The sequence below is a fragment of the Cricetulus griseus genome (genome assembly GCF_003668045.3).
Source record: "Cricetulus griseus strain 17A/GY chromosome 1 unlocalized genomic scaffold, alternate assembly CriGri-PICRH-1.0 chr1_0, whole genome shotgun sequence".
NCBI lineage: Eukaryota > Metazoa > Chordata > Mammalia > Rodentia > Cricetidae > Cricetulus > Cricetulus griseus.
This window is the reverse complement of record NW_023276806.1, coordinates 222,653,974-222,677,271: the sequence shown is the minus strand read 5'-3', so window position 1 is coordinate 222,677,271 and position 23,298 is coordinate 222,653,974. Positions and strand designations below refer to the sequence as shown.

Genomic DNA, 23,298 nt, shown 5'->3' with positions numbered 1-23,298 from the left:
CTGCCTCTCCCCTCTACATGCTGAGGTTACAAACACACACCACCACACTTTGCTAACATGTGGAAGGAGACTGAACTCAGGGCCTCGTGGATGGTGGGCAGACACTTTATAGCTGAGCTACATCCCAACCCTGTTTACTGATCTTTGAAGTTTCATTGACTCTCTCAGCCATGTCACTGATCCGTAGTTCCACTCAGGGAAGTGCAAAACCCTCCACGTGACAAAGCATGGCTTCTTTGCTAACTCATCATTTTTAAAATGTTATTGTTACCTGAATTCACAGGTATGAGGTCCTCCCAGGAGAATAGTCACCACTTACAAATACTCGTTCTACCTCTGCTGACAGATTGGCTTCTGTTCTTGCCTATAACCAGTAAAGCAGGGAAAAAAAATACTTACCCAGATGAAGTTTTGAGCCCACACATCAGGCTTTCTTCTCTGTATTCACCAATAGCAATGAACTGCTTCTTTGTCTTGAGATCTCCGAGTGATACTGCAAACACTAAACAACTATTCAAAAATGTGCCTGATTCTGCTGTTTTGTTTTTGCCTAAAGACAACCACAAAAGGCTCTTTAAAGAATTGAAACCTGGGAGCCTGAAAGATTTGCACAGTAGGTAAAGACGATTACCATATAACCTAGTGACCCAAGTTCAAGTCACCAAACCCTAAGGTAGAAGAGAGAACTGACTCCGTATAGCTGTCTTCTGCCTTACACACACACACACACACAAACACACACACACACACACACACACACACACACACACACTAAAATCTTTCAAAAAGAATTTAAATCTATATTATGTTAAAGTATAAAAAGACACAAAAATGCATGTGTATGTGGATATAGTTATGTTAAATATGGAGAATGAGATAGCTTTACTTGAAAGTACTCCTTGGAAAAGCTAAAAATGGTTCTTAATCATTTTCTTGGGAAATTAAACTTAGTAAACTGGAAAGGATACAAACAAACGTAATGTTAGCTGCAACTTAGAAATTACTTCTGTGATTTGGCTTTATGCTGACAGAGCACACATTGCATTTAGTGGCCAACAGTAGATTTAATTTTTTTAGGGGTGTGTGTGTGTGTGTGTGTGTGTGTGTGTGTGTGTGTGTGTGTGTGTGTAAGAAAACAACTTGGGATACTCCATTTTCCCTGTGTATTTTCTGTATCAAATTTAGATTATCAGACTTAGGAGCAAGTGTTTTTCCCCAATGAACCCTCTCACCATCCTATTAGACATATTTTAAAGATAAAAACAATGGAGACTGGAGAGATGGCTCAGTAACTAAGAAAATTTGCTCTGCATGTATGGAATTCTGAAAGAATAAATAAACTTTATATGGAAAGAAGAAAGAACTCCTTCTAGGCCTAAAATCCTATCAGAAAATAGTTGGTAACACCCCTGCAAAAAACAAACATTCATGTCATTATTGCATCGCTAGGCACAGTGTGCTCTGCTGGTCAGTGTTGTAGCAGGTAGGAGGATCCCCCACTGTGTAGGACCACTGGTAACTTTTCTTGATCAGTAGCCACATTTGTTGCTCTATGAAAGCTAACCACCTTTTGAAATGTTGACCTCAAGTACAAAAAGAATTCCACTTTTTTAAAACTCTGAATTGTTTTGCTATAATTTGTCATTTTTTAAATAGAGTAGAGAAGTCTGGAATGGAAGATAATTTGCATAGTTGTAGAATAAATACACATCTCTTCTTTTTCCCACTTTCTTCCTCTCCTGTCTTTTTAAATAGATAAGCCATCCTCAAAGCTGCTACAGCTAATTAAATGTGTTTCACACTTTGTTGACATGAAGAAGGAGAGCTGTGGCAGAACCATGTGGCTTATACTAGGTGCTTATCATGTTATCTTTATAATGAGGTGAGCCTGAACCAGGGAGGAATCTGCAGAAAACATCAAGCTGACACTTTAGTAGCCCTGGCTAATTTGTTTCCCAGAGTCCTCTTTGATGGCCTACCAACCATTCTGCCTACCAACAAGCACAGACAAGTAATTGTCTTTTGAGATCTACAGTTAGTTCAAAAGGAAAACATTTCAAAAGGTGTTTGAAAAATATGTTTAAAAAATAAACAGAAGTTGGGTGTTGGCGTTGCACACCTTTAATCCCAGCACTCGGGAGGCAGGGGCAGGTGGATCTCTGTGAGTTCAAGACCAGCCTGGTCTACAAGAGTGAGTCCAGGACAGCCTCCAAAGCAACAGAGAACCTGATCTCGAAAAACCAATAAATAAATAAATAAATAAATAAATAAATAAATAAATAAAACAGAAATATATTTGCACAGGGTTTTATATCAGGTTTTTTTTGTCAGCTTTTGGGAAGAAAAGACATTGGCTTTTAATTCAAAAAGTATAAAGTGTATCATATAAAGTTTCACTTGCACTGATGCAGCTGAAGAGTATTTCAAAACTCAAGACCTAGATGCATTGACAAAAGACTTAATATGTGTGCAGACTTAATTTTTAAAGGCACTTTAAGTTTGCCCATTTCCCCAGCCCATCTGGAGTAGAGCCAAATCAGCCAGCAGTCTTCAATCTGACTGTACTCCAGTGTTCTCAGAAAACCTCCTGTTTCTAGTAATTTAGGGACAAAAAAAGTTGCTCAGTTTCATATTTTATGAGATCCCAATCCTAACACAAACACGGACAGGGTCTATTCACAGGGAGGGCTGGGTTCAATGTCTCAAACTATAGACAGTATCACCTGCCAGTTGAAGATTTCAAGCTACAGCAGAAGAGTAACTGGTTTAAAAATGCATTCTGCTATCAACTCTTTTGAAAGACACACAACAATAACAAAAGACAATCCATAATGCCCAGCCATCTCCCAAAGAGCCATCTCTATACTCAAATTGTCTCTGAATTTATTAAAAATCTTCACTAACGGGAAGTCTGAGGAGACCCTTGCCTGATTTCTGAGATGCTACCATGCATCTACACACCTCCACAAAGGGTGGATTCCATCATTTGACAGGATTTTATCTGATAGAAGTGACTTTTCACTGAGTGCCAAGCCAGGAATTCCAGACATCCACAGTCTTCTCTGACACTTGCTTAATTGGAGTAGATGTGTTTCTCAACGGGAGGAAGTGTAAAAACACAGATCTTCCTAAGACTTTCTCTGATAAACTACACCAATCCTTGTCTGGAGACAGCTGAAGTGAACCAGGGAATGTCCTTGAAGTATCAGTTAAGGGTTATTCATGGTGACTTTTTCCTTCACCCACTCTTCACTCTCTCCCTAAAAGCTGAGACCAACTCCACAGCTCCGCCAACAGCCCTGGCTTCCTAAAGCTGCTGGTTTTTTTGCAGCTGAGCCCTCCTTACAAGTGATTTGCTTACAAGGCTTGTTGAGTGTGTAGATCTGTGGTCAGGCATTTATTAAAACCATCGGCAGGTTACCTTGAAGCACTAGGAAACCAGACATACCATAATAGGCCCACGAGGCCTAGAATTTCTACTCTTAGCTGAGCTGAGTGCTCTATCACTATACAACCCTACCTTTGCAAGGCCCAGCCACAAGGAGGCAAGAATCCTTTGCAAAAAAAAACCAAATCTGTAGCTTCTAGAAAAACTGCAGCCCAGGATTTAAAAATAAATAAATAAGTTGTTCTTTCTCATAGACACTTTTAAATGCATCAAAATCCTAAGCACACCATTGTGCTAATATATTTCCCTCCTTGATACACTCCCTTCACAGATAGGAGGTATCTGCCGTGAGTAACCTTCCTTGTCAAGTTGGGGTGTATTAGATTAAGAAGCACCTAGGTTACTAGGAAAGCATGATTTCATGCCTACATGAATCTGGCTAGCACCATCCCATAAACTGAGAGCCTAGAAGGAATAAGGGGGTGGGGAGAAAGAGCCTGCTACACACTGGCATTCTCCCCTCCCCCCATTCCTGGCCACCATGAGGTAAGCAGCTCTTCTCCACTAGCTCCTCCCACCAGGAAGAACTAAAAGATCTGAAAAGAGCCCAGATAAATCCTTGCTTATGTCAGATATGCAGCTGTCACAGCAAGAAAATCCAAATAACACAGTATCTGAGGACATACCTAGGGTAAATGCTTATTAATGTTTTCCTTGCATCTTCTTAAACTGTTTTTAATATGGATTTGAATAGACTTTGCCCACTGAGTTCAAAGCACTGCAAACTTGTAATGAGGGATTAGAGCAGAATCCCTTTTATGACTTTCACAAGAATAAACAGACATCGAGCCAAAGAAATGAGATGGAGGAAGATGGGCCCACGGGGACATCTTAGCATGCAGGTCATTAAAGACACAAATGCGGTGTGTGGGGCAGGGTGCAAAGTTCTCAGAAGGAATTATTCCAGTTCCCTCTTAGGCACATTAAATTCATACTCAGCTATGCAAGAACAGCTGGAGGTGGGGACTACCAGCACTGAGGGTCTCAATTAAAGTTGGGCAACTCAAAGGGAGCTGTGTATCCAAGCACTCTAGGAGCCTGTTAGAAATGCAGAGCCCCAGGCCTGGCCAGGAGTATGCTATCAGAATCTGAATCTTAACAAGATCCTCCAATTCGCATGCACCTTCCTGTTGGAAAGCTTTAAGCCAGAACACTCTAAAATCATTTGCTCTCCCCTAGGTTGCATCAAGGGCTGCAGAGGTACAGCAATGCCCCAAGGCCTCAGTTATACCCAGTCACACTGTGTGGAGACTCTTTCAGCCTGACCCCTAGGGCCTGATTTCCACGGAGTCAAAAGCACCACACAGGAGCTCCTGTTACCATGGAACACAACCTGTGAACCATATATCACAAAGGGCACTCTCCCTCAGACTGGAGTTAAAAACAAAACAAAAAACAAAAAAAAATTGTTTCCCAGATTTATCACATTTACCCAGACTTGGGCTTCTTCATTCTGGCACTCCCTGTGACAGGAAGGAAAAGAAGTGATGACAAACCTCAGCAAGGAGGAAGGTGACATGTCACTAAGGAAAGTCCCAACCCAGGGAAGCAAGCCATTTGAAGTGACAGTGGCCCAGGAACACAGGCCTAGCTTGACCCAAATTCCATGTTCCAACATGAAAGCAGCTTCATGAAGTTTTATAGTTTTACAGAACAACAACAACAAAAAAGTCATAAGTCAAGGCAAGTTTAAAATGCATTGGTACATCAGAGAGGCAATTACAGCAAGATGGCGGAGCTTTTCTATAAGCCTCAGATGCTACCTGGTAACATTCTTAGCTTTGGGGTTGGTGGGAACTAATGGTATGCTATTAATAGATTCCAAAAGGTGTTATATCTCTTAGCCACAAGGTATTAGTTCCCACACAGAGGAAGGCAAAGAACAGAAAGGCTGTTATGGAGGGCCAAAGATAGGTGATTAGTCTCTGGACCAGCAACATTCCAGTCTCTTCCACAATACTGAAATTCATCTCTGCAGACACAGCTTCATTTCAGAAGCTTTTTGTTGTTGTTGTTGTTCACACCACAGAGTACCACAGCCCCTGGTTCTAAGGCTCTGACCTAGATGTCCTAGCCTTGTTCAAGAGCTGCAGTAACAAGCTTGGATTAAAGTCAAGACTGTATTTGCTGAGACTTCCAGGCTCTTATGTCCCGGAACAAATAATTGACCATGGATATATGGAAATAGTCTGTTAAGAATGAGAAAGGTACCCCCCAAAACTGAAGAGCTCTCAAAAGCTCCAGTCTTGAGCATCAGGACCCCTTATGGTTGGTTCACTTACGTAGCACTAAACCTCCTCCCACACTTGGAAGTTTTGGCCTCTTCTACAGCACGATCTGATCCTTCTTGTAGCTCTGATGAGTGATGTCCAATTGGCATCTTTTATATATGCTAAACTTGATCTCTATCTCTCTCCCTCTCTCATTTCCACAGTAAAGTTTCTAAAAGGCATCCTAAATGAGGAGACTAAATGTGACTTGAGCACCTATTGGCCACACAGCTCTGGCCCAATCACCACCCATTCTGGGAATTTACCTACTCTGATATAGAGATTGAGAGACTAATGATTCTCTAAAATCCAAGTATAAAAGTAACAATGTGTAATCCACACATGTCCACAATGGTATCTAACAGTAACTATAAGGGTTGATTTATAATCAGTTATATACGAAAGGAAGATGTATGATAAATACACTAAAGTTTATTGCTCATTCAGTCCTTTGACATAGAGGTGGGGATTTAAAAAAAAATAATTAGGACGTATAGCAGGCTGCAAGTTCATTTATTCTGTTTTCACCAAATTAACCTCTTTTCCTCATGGGATCTTAGTCAAACAAGTGGCCTCCATTTCTGCTCTCCTGTATAAAGCTTGTAGTGTGCAGCTTAATTGTCAAGTCAGAAGGTGAAAATTCAAAATCTCTTCCCCATATGAAGTGGAAAATTCTGGCTAGCTGGCTTTCATTAGAAACTGAAAGTGGAAAATAGAGATGGAAGATGATACCCAGAATCCCCTAGGCAAGACCATGTATTATTCTGTCTGTGAAAGCCTGCTGAGCCAGAGTCTCAATGTGAGAACAGTGACAACCTCCTTCAAAGAAAGCAAGTCTTCAGCATCTTTATCAATAGCCGTTTGTTTTCTTATCTATTTTCAAAATACAGCCAATAGTGAATAACTAGACAAATTAATTGAGAAAAATCACTTTCTGCTATTAGAACTCAGATCCAAAAGGAGAAGAAATGAAACAAAGAAGCTGAGAAAAATAAGAAGAAACACACACACATTCATTTTATCTCATGCTCTGCCTTGAAAAAAAAGACTGCAATTGAAATTAAATTCTAATTAATAGCAGCAGTTTTGTAGAAGTGCCTCAGATCATCACTTTCAATGCTGAAGCTCCAGTGGTTTCCATGGAGACATTTTCTCTATGTAATGTCAAATCCAATCTCCCCCCCCCCCGCCGCCACCTCTTAGTCTCTGACATATGACAACCTGAAGCTTTTAGTGCCTTTCATTTGGGGGAGTTTTATGTTTAATAATCTCAATTTACTCTTATATGCAGTTAGATGTGGGTTTTTTGCTATTTGTTTCTGAGCCTAAAGTCTACACGTTTTCATGTTTGAAACATTAAATAAGAACTACAACCACTGAAATTATCTTTGTCTTATTCTGCACTCTCTCCACCTGCTTCCCTAGACAGATGAGAAACTAGAAAAGAAAATTCAAATTTTTTCAATGTTCTGTTCTTCCATGTGCATTTTAAAATTAGTTTCCAGTTTTGATGCTTGTCTTTTAACTTCTTTTTATTAATTTTTCATAGTTTAGAAATGCAATCAAAAAGTGTATTGTAGTGGAGTTTAAAAACCACAGTTACCTCTGTTCTTAGTTTTGCCATGGCCATGACCATTTTCTTTGTGTCATTTTGATTCTTTAGGGGTGATATCTGCTACCAAGAGACCAGGGACAGGGTTCTGATTTCCAGTGTCAGTTCAGGTTTCTTAGAGTTGACCCCTTACTGCCATTGTGTGGAATTTTCCTTTGCCAGATAAATGTCTCTCATGCTCTGTTTTAGAGACTTAAAAAATAAATAAAACACACATTAATTTTTTTTTAATGTGTATGAGGGGTTTGCCTCCATGTATGTGTGTGTACCACGTGCATGCCTGGTGTCCACGGGAGAAGAGGGCATTGCTCTATGAGTATAATACTAGAACAAGAAATACCAAACAAAAAGAATACAAGCAGGGGAGATACACAGAAGTGCACATACTTGGTGGGAAATTAAATCCGAGCAGGAATGGCTCTTTGCCTGGGGTGGTCATCACATGGTAGTTATTTTGTGTTCTGTGACCAAGATACCTGACATAAACAACTCAAGGGAGGAAGGGTTCTTTTGCTCACCATTTCAGAGGTGTTTTCCCAACACAGTGGGAAGCCTTTGGCACAGCAAAGCAGCTCACAGCCTGGTGGCCAGGAAGTAAGGACAGGCACAGGAAGAGCCCAGGGACCACATGTCTCCAAGGATCCAGCTAGAATCCCACCTCCTAAGTTTCCAGAACCTCCCCAAATAGAACCAACCCCTAACAGATAAGTATTTTAGGGTGACACTTATATGTTCTATCCTTTGGGGATCCAGGAAAAATGAATTGAGCATAGTCTACTTAAAGGGTGCAAGTGTGCCCCTGAGATTCGTTAGCACCTCTTTATTTTATCATTCCAAACTAGGATCTACTGACAAAGTTTCCCAAGATATAGACCTCCAAAATTGTTCAGCTCTCCCAGGGAGCTGGAAGGCAGACGGGAGGTATGAATATCAACAGTAGACCAGAGCACATGTCATCAATGAGCTTTGTCATCTACATCCCAGGCTTGGCTCTTGGCCACTGTATTTCTCTACACATTCCAAAAGGATGCTGGGGGAGGGGACAGTAACAAAGAAATACATCTACTGTAGTAGCAATTGCTATGATTGCCAGGGTAAAATGGCTTTGCCACAAGGGAGTGGGCATTCATATGCTTTGGAATAACCACGTTTAAGTTAAAAACTAAAGCTGTAAAAACATGGATTTCATGACAGAAAAAAAAAAAGAATTATGCATGTCCTTGATTTCATAAGGGTTTCTAATGGCCTGAAGGTTTTCCACTAATTGGTTTCTAAAAACAACCAAGGTCTAGTGAATGTGGCATCTTTAATAAGCTTTCTGTATTATATATTCATTTCCATTGTTTGTGAGGAAGGAAGAATAAAACTGTTGCCTTGCTTTAAAGCTTTAGTTGACAGTGGGCAGCTGGGTTTTTTAATTATACCTGCATGGAAGAGTTATTGAAGAGCGTCTTAGTTATGGTTTCTGTTGCTGTGATAAAATACCATGGCCAAAAGGGACTTGGGGAGGAAAAGATTGCTTTCACTCAGAGTTCCATGTAACAGTTTATCATCAAAAGCAGTGAGGGCGGGAACTCAAGCAGGGCAGGAGCTGGTGCAGAGGCCACAGAGTGGTGGAGCTAGTTAACTAGGTTGTTCATCATGTCTTGTTCAGTCTGCTTTCTTTTAGAACCCAGGACAACCATCCCAGGGATGGCATCACCCACAATGAGCTAAGCCTTCCCCTATTAATCACTAGTTAAGAAAATGCCCTACAGCCTTGTCTACATCCCTATCTTATAGAATCATCCTCTTAAGGAGGCTCCTTCCTCTCTGATGATTTCAGCTTGTGTCAAGTTGGCATAAAGCTACCCAGCACAAAGTGGCTCTACAGAACAACCCTTCACAGACTGAGTTTAATTATGCTCATCAATGAATACGCATTTAGTCCTCCCTTACTATACAGCATTGATGTCGTAATGGAACTTTAAGATTTGTCCCTTCCTTTAAGATGAGAACTACCACGTAAGAAGTGATAAGATGTTGGAGAGAAGGCACACGGGATAAAATAATTCTCTACAAGTCTGAGAACCAAAGTTTGATCAATAACACACACACACACACACACACACACACACACACACACACACACACACACACAAAGGCATGTGATTGTGACTCCATCCCTGGGGAGACAGAGACAAGTAGATCCTGGCTCACTGGCCAGCCATTCCCAGTTTTGGGTCCATGAAAAACTCTGTCTCAAAAAGTATATAGTGCCTTAAGGAAGCATTCATAGTTGTCCTCTGGCCTCCAAATCCATGTGCACACATATGAATGCACATGTGAACACACATGGAAGTTATAAGAATTAAGACTACAGCTATTGAAAAGGGTACTTTCCTTCAAGAAAGAGGTAACATGTATGGTTTGAGGCACTTTTGAGGCCAAGGACACAACACCACAAGCTAGGCTTTGAAGCAAACGGAAATTCTGCCATGGTTCATCTGCCACATTACAAATTCTACCATGCTACATATTCCTAAAGTGTATAGAGTTTTATTAGAGCCATGTAGGCAGAAAGCAACCATCCTGTAATATTATGAATGCTATCATAGAAGGCCGATAACAAAACTACCTGCAGTTTTTGTTGCATAAAAATACAACCAAAAAAAAATACAACAAAAATGGACCTTAATTTCCCTCAATATTAATGGTCTTAACTCGCCTATAAAAAGACACAGGCTAACAGATTAGATACGAAGACAGAATCCCTCCTTCTGCTGTATACAAGAAACACCTCGAATTCAAAGACAGACATTACCTCAGAGTAAAGGGTTGGGATAAGATATTCCAATCAAATGGACCCAAGAAACAAGCTGGGGTAGCTATCCTAGTATCTAACAAGTTAGACTTCAAACTAAAATCAATCAAAAGAGATGAAGAAGGTCATTTCGTATTCATCACAGGAAACAAATCAATCAAGAAGAAGTCTCTGTTCTAAAGATCTATGCCCCAAATACAAAGGCATCAACATTCGTAAAAGAAACATTATTAAAACTCAAATCACAAGTAAGACCTCACACAGTTATAGGGGGAGTCTTCAACACCCCACTCTCACCACTGGACCGGACCACCAGACAGAAACTTAACAAAATGACAAAGGAACTAAAAGAAGTTATGACCCAATTGGGATTAACAGACATCTATAGAACTTAACATCCAAACACAAAAGAATATACCTTCTTTTCAGCAACACATGGAACCTTCTCAAAAATCAACCACATACTCAGCAACATAGCAAACCTCAACAGGTACAAAAAATTGGAATAATCCCCTGTGTCTTATCAGACCACCATGCTTTAAAGTTAGAATTCAAAAACAACACAAATTGCAGAAAACCTGCAAACTCATGGAAATTGAACAACATGCAATTGCATCATTCCTGAGTCAAGGAAGAAATAAAGAAATTAAAGACTTCCTAGAATTCAATGAAAATGAAGACACAACATACCCTTATGGACACTTTGAAAACAGTACTAGGAGGAAAGTTCATAGCTCTAAGTGCTCACATGAAGAAACTAGAGAATACTCACACCAGAGAGTTGACATCACAGCTGAAAGCTCTAGAAAAAATGGAAGTAAATTCACCCTGGAGGAGTAGATGCAGGGAAATAATCAAACTGAGGGCAGAAATCAATAAAGTCAAAACAAAGAAAACAACTCAAAGAATCAATGTAACAAAGAGTTAGTTCTTCAAGAAAAATCAACAAGATAGACAAACTTTATCCAAACTAACCAAAAGGCAGAGAGAGAGCATGCAAATTTAAAAAGTCAGAAATGAAAAGGGGGACATAACAACGGACACTGAGGAAATCCAGAGAATCTTCAGGTCATACTTTGAAAACCTGTACTACACAAAATTTGAAAATTTAAAGGAAATGGACAATTTTCTGGACAGACATCACTTACCAAAATTGAATCAAGAACAGATAAGCAACTTAAACAGACCTATAACCTCTAAGGAAATAGAAGCAGTCATCAAAAGTCTCCTAACCAATAAAAGCCCAGGGCCAGATGGCTTCAGTGCAGAATTCTACCAGAAATTCAAAGACCTAATTCCAATACTCCTCAAATTGTTCCACACAATAGAAGCAGAAGGTTCGTTGCCAAACTCTTTTTATGAGGCTACAATAACCTTGATACCCAAGCCACACAAAGACACAACTAAGAAAGAGAACTACAGACCAATATCCCTCATGAACATAAATGCAAAAATACCCAATAAAATACTGGCAAAATGAATCCAAGAACATATCAGAAAAAATATCCACCCTGATCAAGTAGGCTTCATCCCTGGGATGCAGGGTTGGTTCAACATTCAAAAATCTGTCAATGTAATCCACCATATAAATCAACTGAAGAAGAAAAACCACATGATCATCTCACTAGATGCTGAAAAAGCCTTTGACAAAATCCAACATCCTTTCATGATAAAGGTCCTGGAGAGATCAGGAATAACAGGAACATACCTGAACATAATAAAAACAATATACAGTAAGCCAACAGCCAACATCAAACTAAATGGAGAGAAACTCAAAGCTATTCCTCTAAAATCAGGAACAAGACAAGGCTGCCCACTCTCTCCATATCTTTTCAATATTGTCCTTGAAGTTCTAGCTAGAGCAATAAGAAAACAAAAGCAGATCAAGGGGATACAAATTGGAAAGGAAGAAGTCAAGCTTTCACTGTTTGCAGATGATATGATAGTCTACATAAGTGAACTGAAAAACTCTACCAGAGAACACCTACAGCTGATAAAAACCTTCAGCAAAGTGGCAGGATACAAGATTAACTCAAAAAATCAGTAGCCCTACTATATATGAATGAGAAATATGCTGAGAAAGAAATCAGAGAAACATCACCCTTTACAATTGCCACAAACAACATAAAATACCTTGGGGTAACACTAACCAAAAAAATGAAAGACCTGTATCATAAGAATTTTAAGTTTTTAAAGGAAGAAATTCAAGAAGATACCAGAAAATGGAAGGATCTCCCATGTTCTTGAATAGGTAGGATCAACATAGTAAAAATGGCAATCTTGCCAAAAGCAATCTAGAGATTGAATGCAATCCCCATCAAAAATCCCAGCACAATTCTTCACAGAACTCAAAAAAACAATTCTCAACTTTATATGGAAAAACAAAAGGCTCAGGATAGCCAAAACAACCCTGTACAATAAAAGAACTTCCAGAGTCATCACTGTCCCAGATTTCAAGCTCTATTATCTAGCTATAGTCCTGAAAACAGCTTGGTATTGGCACAAAAATAGACAGGTAGACCAATGGAATTGAGTTGAAAACCCTGATATTAACCCGCACACCTATGAATGCCTGATTTTTGACAAAGAAGCCAGAGCTATACAATGGAATAAAGAAATCATCTTCAACAAATGGATGCTGGCATGTAGAAGATTGCAGATAGATCCATGTCTATCAACATGCACAAAACTTAAGTCCAAATGGATCAAAGACCTCAACATAAACCCATTCTTATAAAAGAATGTCATGTCTTTGCAAGGCTTAGTTCTAGAAACTTATGGCTGAGAGTGAATGAAAAAAAAAAAAGGAACAGACATGCAAATGCACCTACAGAAAAGCTGGAGTCAGGTGGGTCCTGCTCACTCTGATGGACTGGCACCAACTGGACCACAACCAAGAACCTCAGCATGTTTATTATATACAGCACAGGACGGAAATTAGTTGGTCCAGTAAGACAGTGTCAGCGGGCTAGCAGTCTCAAGCTGTAAACATCCAGGTGGAGAAAAGCCTTGGCTTCCAGTGCTTGTATGACACTGTATACATTGTCATCATCTCTATTGAACCATAGAAAGGCTTTGCCACTATGCCATCCCTCTGAGCCTGACCCAGAAGGAAAGAAGGCTTTGTCAATTTCCCACAGGTCTGAGGCTTTGGTCCTCCACATGGTCATGCCCATGTCAACGATACACACTCACTCAGGGCTTCATCTGGTCTTTATACATTCACCAGAGGCTTCCTTCACTTCCCACAAAGAGTTTATTTTGCCTTACAGTTCCAGAAGCAGAGAGTCCAAAATAGCAGGCTGACAGAACAGGAAGCTGAGACATCAAATCTTCAACTGCACATAGAGAGAGTTGAAGTGGAAGTGCACTGAGACTCTAATCTCCTAAAGCCCTCGCCCACAATGTACTTCCTCCAGCAAGACTTCACTTTCGAAGAGTTACTTAACCTCCCCCAAACAGCACTACTGATTGGGGACCAAGGGATGAAATACCTGAGCCTATGGGGCACATTCTTCATGGAGACTACCAGAGTGATACACCCATAAATGATTGACCTTTCCCTTCTTGGGTTGACATTTGAAATCTTAAATCAATGTTATCTGGACCAGAAAAGTTTGAATATGTGGGAGGAAGAACCATTAGGGAAAGAAGCAAACTGTGTTCTCTTCCCATGTTTCCCAAGATATCCAGACTTAGGATTGGGCCAGTTAATGCAAGAAAATTACATCAAAGGCACCGTGTACATCCACAATGAAAGACTTAGGAAAGTGTGGACAATATGGAGATAAATTTTCTTTCACTCATATGCTTGTCAGAGTTCATGACTATAAGCAGTCAATAGGTTTGAATGGCAATGATGGCTGAAAAGATCAATAATGTACAAATCCGAGAGAGAATAATTTCTCTTGTCCTAGGTAAACATGTCAAGTCTGGGGCCAGTGATATGGCTCAGTGAGGAAAGCCATTTGTTGCCAAGACTGACTACCTCAGTTCAGTCATTGGTGCTCACACAGTAGGAGAGAACCAACTCCTGCAGGTTGACCTCTAACTTCCATCAACACATCTTGGAATGCTCGTGCCCACATTATACACACATGTGCAAAATAAATAAAAATGAAATTGTAAAAAGTTAAATGAAGTCTAAGAGAGAAAACACTAAATCATACATGCTGGTTAAAAATGTGAAACCCCGGGCTGGAGAGATGGCTCAGAGGTTAAGAGCGCCGACTGCTCTTCTAGAGGTCCTGAGTTCAATTCCCAGCAACCACATGGTGCCTCACAACCATCCGTTATGAGATCTGGTGCCCTCTTCTGGTGTACAGATATACATGGAAGCAGAATGTTGTATACATAATAAATAAATAAATAAATAAAATAAAATGTGAAACCCCATATTTGGCTCACACACTTCTAAGGAGATGGGCTCTGACCACTTTTGTCATGATGCTGGAGATTCTTCGCTGTCTATAGCCAGGGGTGAATTTGCCTTTAGAACCAAGTCCCTAGCAAGATTCTACCTGATCATAATGCTGGCCTCTATTTAATTATACCAAGTACAAACATTTCCAAGGTTTGTACTTGGTATCCAGCAGGCTTCTGTCTTCTTGAAACTCTGGTTCTCTGCTCCATCTGCTGGCGGAAAAATTACCTCCATGGGGAGATAGATTCACTTGAACTTGTCAAAGGGAAGTCCCACCACTGCAAATTCATTTGTGGACTGGAAGGGTCTGGGGATGTAGCTCAGGGGCAGAACCTTACCTGGCAGGTATAATACCAGCTCTGCCAAAAAGAAAATCCATTCGTGAAGGTGAATTTGCTTTTTTGGATTTCTTACAATAGTTGCTCCACTGAGCTAAGGAAGGTATCAGAATCTATTTGCCTTTGGAGCACTAAGTGGAATTCATCTTAGAGAAACATCTAAATTTGACACAACTGCTTCTAATACTTTTTTGAACAGGGAAAGAAATAGAAAATTAAGCTATTAATGTTCTTCTCAACATTTCTGAACTTTAAGTCCTTTACATGTTCCTGAAGGGTCTGGTGTTTTATTAAAGCCATGCTAAATATTAAAGAGTCAATTACTTTTAAACTAATAGTGTGCGCTGTAAAAAATCTCATCGGCATATAAAGCCCAAACTGGCAGCAGTGTGTGGAATAGAAGTAGTTTGGAGACAGATTTCAGCAGAACATGAGAAAACAAACATCCTGCTTCTGTGTCTATAGGTCTTCCAGATATGGCTCCAAAGAACTGCAGATCAAAAAAAGTCCCTCTTTAAATGGTCTGTACTAAATGCAGATAGACTTTCCCCCTTGTCATTATTCTCTAATGTTATCCAAAGTCTTTTACAGCATTTTTTGAAGTCTGTGGGATATGATTAGCAATTTAGAGACTATTTAAGTCATACAGGAAGATTATGAAGGTCATATGCTCTCAAGTAACATACAGGGCTTGAATGTCTATGGATTTAATGTCCTGAAATCAACCCCAGGATGACTATTCTAAAAGTAGACTCATCAGCAGAGCAGTAACAGGCTGGCTCAGAACATTCTGAGATTCTCTAATGTTTCCCTCAAATAAGCCATAGCACTGGAACTTCCGCAAAGAGAAATACTGAAACCAGGGGTGGGGGGTTCTGGAATTTTTGTAAGTGACAATAGGAAGGTTGGGTCCATCTGAGGTAGACATTTCATTTGTAACAATGAAAAGTGTCAGCGAGTTGTATGAAGAAATAAATATGAAATTATTTGGTGCATTTGACTCTTCCATTTCACTATTTCTTTCTCTGCAGCCAGTGCTGACTTCCCATATAACCCAGGACAAGGCCAGGCTATCAGAAATGGAGTCAACAGAAACTCGGCCATCATCGGAGGTATGTGACGCAGATATCTCTAGCAGCTACTCACCGGAGAAAAACAATGACTAATTTTGAAAATGGGGCTGGAGAGACGGTTAGGCAGTTAAGAGTAAATAAATACTACTTTTCCAGATGGACCCAAGTTCAGTTCCCAGAACTCACATAAGGCTGCTCACAACTGCCTGTAACTCCAGCTCCAGGGAATCCTCCACACACATGTGCACATACTCACACACAAGCACATACATAAATAAAATACATCAAAGTGTATTCAAAAGGGCAGTTAAGTGAAATTATCCCAAACTCAAGTATAATCTCATTAACGTCCCTGTCCTTATTGGTTTTGGCTTTTGGAGTTTTTGGCTGTGTGTGTGTGTGTGTGTGTGTGTGTGTGTGTGTGTGTTTTTAAATAAGCTCAAAGTATCGTATGAGCCTGTACGTGAAACAGGTTGGTGGCTTTTTGACAGGTTCATACACCCATATCCACCGCCGCAGGATAGATAGCACGTCGTCCTAAAAACACCTCCTCTCAGCTACTTTTGTAATCCATTTGCTACTCCAGGGTTTCATTAACTGACATAAAGTTTTCCGCACTTTCATCCATGGGGCGTAATGTTTCTTTTTATATCTGTGCGCACTCTTTTGCTTATCAGTAGCATTTATTCCTCTTGCCAAGTTGCATTTCATCACATGGATTTACCATACTTTGTTTCATCCGCTCACCCGTTGCGGGTTGTTGTCTCCAGATTCGGGTTATTATGTGTAAAGCTGCACACATCTTAATATTCCTGCTCACATCTTAGGTAGACTTGAGTATCCGTTTCTCTTTGATGATTCCTAGATACTCAATCACTAAGATAGCAAAGAAAGGGGATATTTAACTTTGTAAGTCATTGGCACGCAGCTTTCCAAAAGTGACGCCACCACCTCACAGTCCCATGACCAATCTCTAAAAGGCCTGTTGTTCCCCATCTTGGTGCTGTCAGTCGCTCTGGGAGGTGAGCCGTGGCATCACTGTGCTTCCTGATGTGTGATTATCTCATCACCAGTGGTGCTGAGTGTCTTTTCAGTGTTCAAGCCTCACGTCAATATTTTTGTAAGGTGTCTTCTTCATCTCCCTAATCGACCCTTTGGTTTCTTGCTATTGATTTGAAAGAGTTTGTTTTCCGGATACAAGACCTTTGTCAAACACAGGTAAATAGATATTTTTTCCCAATCCACAGCTTGTTAACAAACCTGATTCCATGTTGTGTGGGTCTTGTACATTCTTACTGATTTTCTGTTTAATGGTTTCGTCAATTACAAAGCAGAAGAGGGCCAAAGTCTCCGGCTGTGGCTATGGATTGGTCTAACTCTTCCTCTGGTTCTGTCAATTTCCTTTGCTGTTTTGTGGTTCTATCAGACAGGCACACATTTGAAGTCCTCGCATCTTAAATTGAGTGTTTTGCCATCATGCATTTTTCCTTATTCCTTCTGGTACTCAGACCTTTTGCCTCCCTTGTCAGGCTTGGTTGTTAGCAATTGTTTTGCACAGGTCCTTTGTTCTCACTCTGTTACCTCTGCCTGCTAGTCGATTGATTTTTCTCCTTGTGGGAGAAAAACTTTTTTTCCTTTGCATGTTTGGTCATTTTTATATTGGCCGCTAAACATTATTAACATGACTGAGTTTGGGAGTTTGTCTTCTTATATTGAGTGCCGAGGTCACTTACAGTTCTTACAACTTGATACCTTTTAGTCGTGCTAAGTTTTGCAGGGCAAATCTTGACTGACCCTTTACTTCCTTAAAAGCACACCTTTAGCACGACCCTTTACAGTCTGGACTGAATGCCTGCAGTTATTTCCCTTTAGAGTGTGGCCATTGCCCAGCCCTGTGTGAGCCCGGGATGTTCTTAATTGTGCCTCCTGGCTGTGTGGAAGCTCATGCACGCGCACACATGCACGTATTAGTATTCAGCTGGAGGTTCCACAATGTCACAGATGAGCAGATCTGTCTGTGTAGAGCACATGTGCTGTCCCTGAAGCCCTGCCCCCAGTTCCAGATGCTCACTGGGTTCTCCGGGTTCTCTCTGTAGAGCAGTGTGGACAGTCAGAAAGCTGGGCAAAGTGTGGAAATTTGTCATTTCTGACCTTTTCCTCGGGCGTCACGTGTCTGATCTACCTGTTGTCTACTGTCTGAGAGCCTTTGCTTCATATGTTTTATGTGGTATTTTAGTTACTTTGGGCAAGAGGACAAGTGGCCTTCTGGTTCCTGTTAACCCCTTTGTGCCTGGAAGCAGTGTCATTTCTTCTGTCCTCATGACTGTCATTGTTTTCTGTGAGAAAGAGTCACACTTAAGGGAGCTGGGCTGCAGTGGTGAGAAGACGCAGAATTGCACAAGGCTTGTTTAACTTTTGGTACTTATCTCCCCAGGGGTTATCGCCGTGGTGATTTTCACCATCCTCTGCACCCTGGTATTCCTCATCCGATACATGTTCCGTCACAAGGGCACCTACCACACCAACGAGGCCAAGGGAGCTGAGTCAGCTGAGAGCGCAGATGCTGCCATCATGAACAACGACCCCAACTTCACAGAGACCATTGACGAGAGCAAAAAGGAGTGGCTCATTTGAGGGGTGGCTTTTTAGCCATGGGATGGGGAGGGGGAGTTAGGGAGGAGGGAGAGGGGACAAGAACACCCTGTGTCATCCACCTGAGCACACGGTTACAGTGTCAGCACAAGCTGCGGAAGGCGAGCAACCCGAAATTCTTAAGAACTGATGGCCACATAAAAATATATACTTTTTAATATTTCTTTATAGCTGAGTTCCCCCCCTTCTGTATCAAAACAAAACAATACAAAAATGCTTTTAGAGTTTAAGCAACGGTTGGAATTTGTAGGTAATATCTGTCTTATTTTGTGTGTGTTTAGAGGTGTTCTAAAAAACCCGTGGTAACAGGGCAAGTTTTCTACATTTTTAAGAGCCCTTAGAATGTGGATATTTTTTCTCAAGAAAAACTGATACACATCCATACAGCTTATGACATTCTTTTCCTTTTGCATCTAGTCAACTTTTAATGGGCTGTTGTAGCAGCCAGTTTGTATCCAGATAATATTTCTTTTGGTGTCCCATAAAATGGAAATGGAAACAAAAAAGGGGGGCAAACAGTCTATTTGCCAGTCTTCAAAGACACCTCAATCTAGGCCAGTTTTCCGAAGGTTCCTGTCAGTCATCTGCCAGTGAAGGAAAGGTGAGCAGTCCTGTCCTGCAAACCACAAGAGGCGACAAGCACCCAAGAATCCAGCAAAGAAAGGCGTAGTGGGTTTATTGCTTCTGTTTTCCATTGACTTCTACATAATGATGTCCCATGGATGTAGTCTTAGATCTATTTAATATCTGTAACTATCAGCTATAAAACCATGGTGAGCAACTGTTATAGGACTTCTCTGTTTTAACTTTAACATATCAGATTGTATGTGTATATGCACCTCAGTGGGGAATTAGAGCCAGAGGGAATGTCTTCTTTGCTCTGTTTCTTTTATATTTATGACAAAAAATATGGACACTTTCTAGTGAATGCATAACTTAGTGTGCTTTTTTTTTTTTTCATTTTGCTCTAAACTTCAAGTTTCTACACCGCTGTGATAAAATCCTAGCAGATAACGCACTCTCTGGACTGCACAATACAATAAAGCCAAGTTACAACAGCTTTTACTCTGGAATCATGTGAAAAACACTGCCATATTTTAAACCAGCTCAGTCTCAGAACAGTACCAGGATACAGACGTCTGTGACAGATGCCACATCAGAGTCTGAGTCGCCACCAACCTGACCGTCAGTTACAACTGTCTAGTGAATTACATGTCTTAGGGCTATCGGGAATCTTGGGCAATCTGCTCCAAAAATAACTGCTTGATTTTAATGTTAAACAATAGATTTTGTGTAAGTAACTGGGAGCAATTCTTTCTATTGGAACACCAAAAAGAATTTAATTGATTAATTTTTTTTAATTACACAAAAGTTCTTTCTGAATAGTTACCTTTATAATTGTAATATGTCGGGCCTCTTATACTTAAAAAACCTCTTTTTAAAAGTTTTGTAGGCTCCAACATTTTGAGGAATTAAACATGATGATTCTTTCTGCTCTCAGAAAGACCTGGAGCTCAAAGTGGTATAAAGCTGCTTTTCTGATGATCTGGCTCAGTGAGCTACATGTTCTAGTTAGCTGGGATTTCATACATACACTTTCAAGGTTCTCCAAATACTTAAATTATTGGAGGATCTCAATTCCTTGAGTGATGGTAAACTTTATCTCAAGCTGCTTATTGCTCCAGATTATAATGCACTCCAAAAGGAGGTAAGGAATGGGTACATTTCCCCTCAAATCAAGGAAACAGAACAAAAGGGAATCCTGAGACCTCTTTTAATTACAGGCTGACCTCAAACAGGCCCATGAACACCCTTAAGTTTTCAAGTCTTGCTCATTCCTTTGTAAAATATTAAATGGAAAAACATTTAATAGTACAAAATGCCAGAACAATGTTAACATTTCCATTTGAGAGCCAAGGTCATTTTATTTCAGAGATCCCTGACCATGAAGCATTCTTTTTCATATTTTCACAAAAGGCCAATGTTTACCATTATGGCTTAGAAGTGTTTCTGATTTTTTTTTCAGCTTCTTTCACAGGTATTACTTTTGTACTTAACAAATAACGCCAAATGGAAATTTATTCTTTCTGGCATTTCCCAAGATAGCCATGTTCCTTATGCATTATCTCAGCACTTTTCTTCCTCAAATGATTAGCAAGCAGAACCATCAGGACAGTCCCCAGTATTAGAGTCTCCTCATCCAGCCCTCTCTTTACTCTTTCCTTCCCTTGCTCTTGCCACAAAAGGCAAACACTAAGATCCAACCGGTCTCACATATCAGCAAAGCTGGGGTGTTGAGTGTCACCATCCGTTTTTAAGACACATGGAGATAGCTGACACCGTCTCTCCTAAAGCAGTTACAGTATGGGCGGGAGACAGAACACTCAGTGGTGGGTGAAGTAGTCAGTAACTAAATGAGTTGCTAAGTGAGCCCTGAAGCCCTGACCTCTTCTTGGAATTACACCCTTAACCAAAATCCCCACATCTGCGTATGGCAGACATAGCCAGTGTGTTCTGAATGGTAAATAATGGCTCATTTGAGGAAAAAGAAGTAATTCTCTGCTCCAGTTCTTTCCCTTGATGGTTTGGCATGATGCTGCTTCAACAATCATGATATGACCCAAACTTGCCTAACCTTAGACTCTTTCATCCCCACTACCATCTCAACATTGTACATCCAATACACCGTCAGCCAAGCACAGACTAACGGAAGCTCATTTAAGCAATAAGACTATATAAGCCAAACAAAACCCGAGACACTGTGCCAAAGGAATAAGACACACTGGTGCATGACTGTAATCCCAGCATTTGAGAGACTGGGGCAGGAGGATAATGAGTTCAAACTCAGCCTGAGATACAAAGCAAGTTCTGGCTAGCCTGAGCTACCTAGTGAAAACATTCTCCCAAAAAAAAGTTTTAAGTACATAAATGAAGCTTCAGAAAACACTGGTAGCTGTCTAAGGCTTGTACATGCATGAACCTCCTCTGCATCTAAAACAAATATCTGTGTTTTCTTTTTCAAGAAGCTAAGAAAGAAAGACACTGAATGAATGCAAAATCAGTGTCGTTCTCTACTCCCAAAGTAGCATATTCTCTGGAGCTCATAGATGCTAATTCAGGACATCAAAATTATTTCATGGTTGAATTTTCCCTGGGCCTTCTTAAAATGTATGAATGTATTTCCTCATTGCCGTCTACTAACAGTTAAAAAAAATAGGAATGTTAGTGAATTTTTTTATTGAAGATCTGAGAACAAGCGTATAGAGGACTGTTGTTAGAAATTTCCCTACTGATCTGAGTTGGAAGGGAAAGCATCCCTCCCCAAAGAAGCGGGAATTCAAAAGCGTCAGCGGCGGTGCCAGCATGACCAGTGATAGATCTTAACCCTGCTGCTGCACACCTTAGAAGAGCACCAGGAGACTCCCGTTAGCCAGGCACAGACAAAAGCCTGGTACAGCATAAAGCACTGCAGGGAGAAGCTTGACCACACCATGGTTCAGGAAGTGTCAGAAGACACACTTGGTATTGTTCTCTCCTCTCCTGGCTGTACCTTCTCTTCAACAGGAAATGTTAATAGTCCCTTTACATCTCATGCTTCTAAACAATGCATGATTTGAACTCTTAATTTTCCCCCTTTTGCTATGCTGTTAAACAGTTAAAAAAATGGGAAGGCAACATTTACTAAGCTGAGTTTGACTTATCCAACCAATAATAGCTTCTGAAGTGCTCTTCCTGGCAAGTCACCTGACCCTGAATTGAGGAAAGGCCATCATGCATCTCACTAATTTTTAGCTAAAAAGCAAAGAGCATCTTTTTTAGAAGATATTTTAGTGAACATGACTCCTGAGTCCGGCTGATAGATCTCAACATATATACAGGCATAACAACACACAAGTCCAGCACTTATAGCCAAGAAATCAAGAATTTAAGGCCAGACTCAGCTCCATAATGAGTTCAAAGCTACCATGGTCAACATGAGACTCTGTATCAAAAGAACAAGCAAAAAGAATCTCAGGCCAACAAGACAACTCTGCAGGTAAAAGTACTTGCCATGCAAAACTGGCAATCTAAATTCAATCAATGGATCCTACAGTAGAAGGAAAGAACTGATTCCCAAGAGTTATCCTCTGACTCTTACACCTGCACACACTCATATGGACATGCATACACACACACACACACACACACACACACACACACACCATAAATAAAAATTAGCAAGAATCTCCACCCTTTCTTCCTAGACTTGCCATGTAATCCTGGCCATGTCCTTGAACTTCTGCCCATCCTTCTCCAAGTGTTTGAAAGGGGGGATGCTTTACCCACTTCGAAAGACAACTATGAGCATGATGGATTCTTGACTGTGCAACACTTTGAAGCCCAAATATAAATTCCAAGGTCAAAGGAATGCCGGTAAAAGAGTGACTTGGCTTGTGGTTATAAGCTGCATTTAAAAAGTACTATGCAAACGATGTAGCCATGTGCACACATAGAGACTTAGGGGTCATTGCTGAGCCACTGCTGAATTATGACTCAAAAACCTCCAGCAGTTAGGCTGCCAACATAGGGAAGTGGAACCCAGTGGAAACCTTGAGAAACTGTAAATGTTATTGTAAATCCTTAAATCCCCACCTGGCCATGACCTGTGGCTCATAGTATACATACAGTCTCAGACAGCC

General features: G+C 40.5%; 1 protein-coding gene across 1 annotated transcript in view; it reads left to right on the top strand.

The window, feature by feature from the left end:
- Positions 1 to 18,601, top strand: part of Cntnap2 (contactin associated protein 2) — a 1,481,094-nt gene extending 1,462,493 nt beyond the window's left edge. Inside the window, exons 23-24 of the mRNA XM_035451404.1 lie at positions 15,926 to 16,006; positions 18,402 to 18,601. Of these exons, the coding sequence (XP_035307295.1) occupies positions 15,926 to 16,006; positions 18,402 to 18,601 (281 nt within the window). The remainder of the gene's footprint in view (positions 1 to 15,925; positions 16,007 to 18,401) is intronic.
- The last annotated feature ends 4,697 nt before the right edge of the window (positions 18,602 to 23,298 follow it).